Genomic DNA, 4429 nt, shown 5'->3' with positions numbered 1-4429 from the left:
CCAATGGCTGCAACCTCTTCACATGAAAGATAATGGCTGTTTAGAAAGTGTTTTTCTTTAGTTTTTATGGCTCAATTATCTGCAGCAGATATATCTATTCTCTTATACAAGCTTCTCCGGGATTAAACAAACTCATTCCCCCCTCGGGGGCTGTGGATGGTGTGCTAACATACAGACAGCCATTCACAACCTCTCTCCTTTTGACCAAACGGCTTAACCGTGTTGTGATAAGCCGCTGTGAATATCCATCAAGAAACCCCGACCAGCCCACTGGATTGTCGAGCAGCGCAGCGTTTCGTATCATCCCCTCCACCAGCCAACCCACCCACCCTCTCTCCCTCTCTCTCCTCGCCCCTGCCTGCACTAAGCTATATGTTACACTGCCAGCCCCTCTCCTCTCGCTTTCTCTACGCAAGCAAGCGAACGTCCACGGCACAAGTGCGCGCTACAGGCAAGTGAAAGAGAGACAGAGAGAGAGCAAGCGAGCGAGGCACTGGTCTAGAGGCAGGCTCACGGACGGACTGACTGACTGACTGACGGCGGGCATCGCAGCAACGACGCAGGCGGTGTGTGTGTCTCTTTGTCGGGAAACCGGCGAACTGGATGGTGGATTTGTTGATTCTACGGATTTGGATCGGAGGTGGGGGGGCTAGGATAACTTCGCATGGGACAAAACCCGCCTTCTTTTCATGTCATCCAGCGATTCGTTTCGCCCGGCGTGTTGACGCCAGTGGAGAGAAAGGAAGGGGGAAATAGGAGGCTTTTCCTTGGAGGAGCGCAGTTGACAGATCGGGCGACATGAATACACACGCGTTTCCGTCCACTACCAGCTGTAAAGGATAGATGCAAAAAGCCGTGTGATTTTTTTTTCTCCCGTTTTAAATGCGATATCTGTGGTTTTGTTTTGCAGCAACGTGGCTCGGTAGCCTACGAACGGAGAACAGGAAAAGGATGCTCTGCTGCACGCTTGAGGTTGTGCACCGTAGGGCAGTGTGTTATTGACGATTCGCACGGCGTGGAAATAATGCATCGAGACACAACTTTGTCCACGGGCCTGACAGACGAGGCGTTTTGATGATCTCTCATTAAAGTGTATTTATTAATCTGCGAGACTGGTGTATAGCCGACTCTTGTTATTATTGAAAATAGTAAAGATCTCCAGTAGCTATCTAGACGCCGGTGCCATTTATCCATAAGTCCTGCACTGTTGCAAAATTGACACGTTTAAACCCATCCCCTGCATGCAGTCTATGGATACCAGTGATTTGCGTTGTGTAGATTAAAACCCCAAAGCTCATGTGTGATTGGTAAACTGTTGATGTAGGCAGGCCCAACCTTCGCTTATAGGAAGATCCAATCGATAGCGGGATAAAGACAGATCTGACAGTCTGTTTACGCTCCTCTGGAAGTTGCAAGGGGGTGTGTTTAAATACCACGCAGATATATCTAGTTTTTTTTTTACACATGCCCAAAAGCAGAGGAGACACTGCTCAGTAGAGGACACAGGCAAAACACTGAGTGGAGTCCGAAGGGAATAGGCAACTACTACAACTGTCAAGGCAACGTCTTAAGAAAAGTTTAAATGGTTTTCCGAAAGTTGCCCGGTGTGTCGGCATCGGGCATGGGTCTGCGCCTGTCCCAGAAATTCGTCTTTCTGCTCTTTCTCTCGGGTTTGGTAACTCTGTGCTTCGGGGCCCTTTTCTTTCTGCCCGACTCTGTGCGACTAAAGCGCATTTTCCTGTCCAAGACGGAGACCCCACCGCCGGTGACAATGGAGAACGATGCCAGGGACCACTTGAAGAAACCCCGGGAGCAGGAGCACCCGGTCCCGCGGGGCATGACCTCCGCCAAAGGGGTGACGACTAGCGCCAAGCTGAAGGGTCTGAACCGCAAACCGCCCTCCGTTTCTCACGAGGCGACCGAGGGGCGTCTGGCGGGGGGCAACGCGCAGGAGGATATGATTCTGTCCCGGTCCAGGACGGAGTCCGCCTCGGAGAGGGACACCTCGTCGGACCGCGGCGGGGTCAACACGGATACTTTCAGTTACCAGAAGTTCAAACATTGTCTGCTCAAACCCCCGCTGGGAGGAGACAGCGGCGGCACCAGCGACCCCCAGAACAACGAGCGCAGGGACAAAGTCAAAGAGGTAAGGAATTTAGGATGTGACATTGACGTATATGACATGCTGAAGGCTCGTGCAGCCAGAAGTTTCTTTCTGCAGATGCGATAGACACATTGTAGCTTTAAGGGCAGTGTGGAAGTAAACTAATGATATTTTTGGGTTTAGGGAAGTTACATTTGCTATTAAAGAGCAAAACAGGAAGTGTATTTTGGGGGTGAACTCAGGTAAAAACGTTGTGCAATCAAATCAATCACTCTAAATCATCTGGGCATCACTCCACGTCATGAACATGGTAGTCTATAATTAGCTTTTTGAATGTGTCTGTTGCTTCATAAAGTAAATAAGATTCATCTTGTCTTCTTAAAAGGAGCGTTGTTATGCTGTCAAAACAGCTGACAAACACAACAGATAGGCCTATATTAAGATATATAGGCCCATAAAAAACAACAGGCATTCACACTTGAATGAAGTATAATTACATCACGGACGGTTGTTGAATTTGACTTGTCTGAATTTGTCAGGCCTCTCTCTGTGCAGAAGCAGTTTACTGGGACAGTTGTTTGTCAAACAGACAGAGTAAATCCCGCTCCATCATATCAGTTGTCTAAATTTACCCAGTGCCTTCGGAGAACAGTGTCAGGACTAAAGATAACTTGAGTGGTTGATTACACTGTTGACATTACACAGAGTTTATGTAAACGGTCAAATCAAGAATAACGTGTGTTCTGAAGAAATCATTCAATATAACCTTCAATAACCTGTCCATGGGAGAAATGAATGCTAAATATATGCGGAAGATGCTCTTTTCTTTAGCTTTGTTTATTTGCTGTGATGTTGAATCAGGTCACTTTGATTGATGAAACTGTCACAAAAAATCCCCTTGCCAGTGATGCGACTGTGTGCAGTGGCCAGGAGCTCTTTAAGCCGTGTGCCAGCCCTTTGTGTTGAGCCTTGTGGGTCCAATAAGTGCTCCAGAGTGGGAGCGTCTATGGATCACACATCTGTACCCACTCAAGGCAAATGAGGCTGAGAAAGAGGACGGGCAGGGAGGGGGCCCGGGGCGAGAAGCTAAAGGGAAGCCATGGGGCCAGAGTGTGTGTCTGTGTGTCTGTGTGTGTGTGCGTGCGTGCACAGATGGGTTTCAGCCTCGGCGCGTGACACGGTTAAGTCCTGTTGTCACTCTCACTTGCAGCCTACTGTCACCCTCTCACGCTGCTGCTCGCACACCTCTCATACCTAGAGGTGATGTGTGCTACATGATAACCGGGGACCGTCAGAGGACAGACAGGGATATGTTTCGCCCCACACTGACTGACTCATAGCTTCTCTCTCCTTAGACGCTCTTTCCAGTGAATGTCAATGTGACTTTGCTTTGCGTGCTGCTTTGCTGTTCAGCTGAGCTCGGCAAAGTTTTTTGTTGTTGTTGCCTTTGGGTCATAGTCGTCATGCCACTCCTTGCCCTGTTGGTGCTGCAGAAGTGAAGACCTTTTTTTTATCAAGAAGTTGAAGAGAGGAGTTATCCTTGCTTGCTTACATTACGTGCTTCTGTGTCCATACCCATAGCCCTATAGTGTGTGCCTTTTTTGTCGATAGCTGTTGTTGTTGCTAACGTTTCCACTGACTCAAGCCTGGCAGCGTTCCACCCTGCTTTTTCCTGGAGGCTCACATTCATGCTGCCAGCACACAGGCTGACACACACTGGGAGCTGGTGCTTTGTCTAGGGTTACAGATGTACAAACCATCGGAGCAACTGTTACAATAAAACTGACAACACGTACATGTTTTGATGTTTTCTTTTAAGCCGTTTTTATGTCTATTTCTGTGAAGCATGACGTCACCATACGGAACTGAAGTTTTTCAGTTTGTGTTGTGTTGTATGGACAAAGCAGCTCTGAAAGAAGAGACAATTGTTTTCACTGTAAGGGAATGCAGAGAGAGGGTATCCCCCCTTTCCCTAAGCCAACAGAAAAGGGTCTAAGTGACTCAATGTCCAAACTGTGAATGGGCATCGTTTTTTTCTCAACTGCCAACGACTACAAAGCAAGACTCCCCACCTTCTCCTAACATGTGTGTGTGTGCAACCACTGCCAAGTGATGGTGAAACAAGGGACAATAGGTAGCCAGCCACTCGCTATAGGCTCCCCAGTAATACCAGCAAACAGTGCCAAAGTTGCTGAAGTGTGGTTTACCTTTTCCAGCAACGCTCCTGCTAGTCTAGGTGCTGTTTTTCCATTCTCCTCCAAAAGTCCTCAGCAGGATAAAGATGAGGGTGATTTTCAGATGGCCTCCTATTTGTGAATACTGTGA

At 48.2% G+C, this 4429-nt stretch overlaps 1 protein-coding gene across 2 annotated transcripts in view; it reads left to right on the top strand.

Annotated features, from left to right (window-relative positions):
- Positions 1 to 479: 479 nt before the first annotated feature.
- The window catches only part of LOC307259196 (mannosyl-oligosaccharide 1,2-alpha-mannosidase IA), a 168477-nt gene continuing 164527 nt past the window's right edge, over positions 480 to 4429 (top strand). Inside the window, exon 1 of one of the 2 annotated variants that reach the window (XM_080038950.1) lies at positions 480 to 2146. In XM_080038950.1, the coding sequence (XP_079895076.1) occupies positions 1583 to 2146 (564 nt within the window). In that variant the 5' untranslated portion in view covers positions 480 to 1582. The remainder of the gene's footprint in view (positions 2147 to 4429) is intronic. The other variant, XM_080038951.1, reaches the window with a different exon arrangement.

The sequence above is a fragment of the Ammodytes marinus genome, assembly GCF_949987685.1.
Source record: "Ammodytes marinus genome assembly, chromosome: 13".
NCBI lineage: Eukaryota > Metazoa > Chordata > Actinopteri > Uranoscopiformes > Ammodytidae > Ammodytes > Ammodytes marinus.
This window is presented reverse-complemented; position numbering and strand designations above follow the sequence as displayed.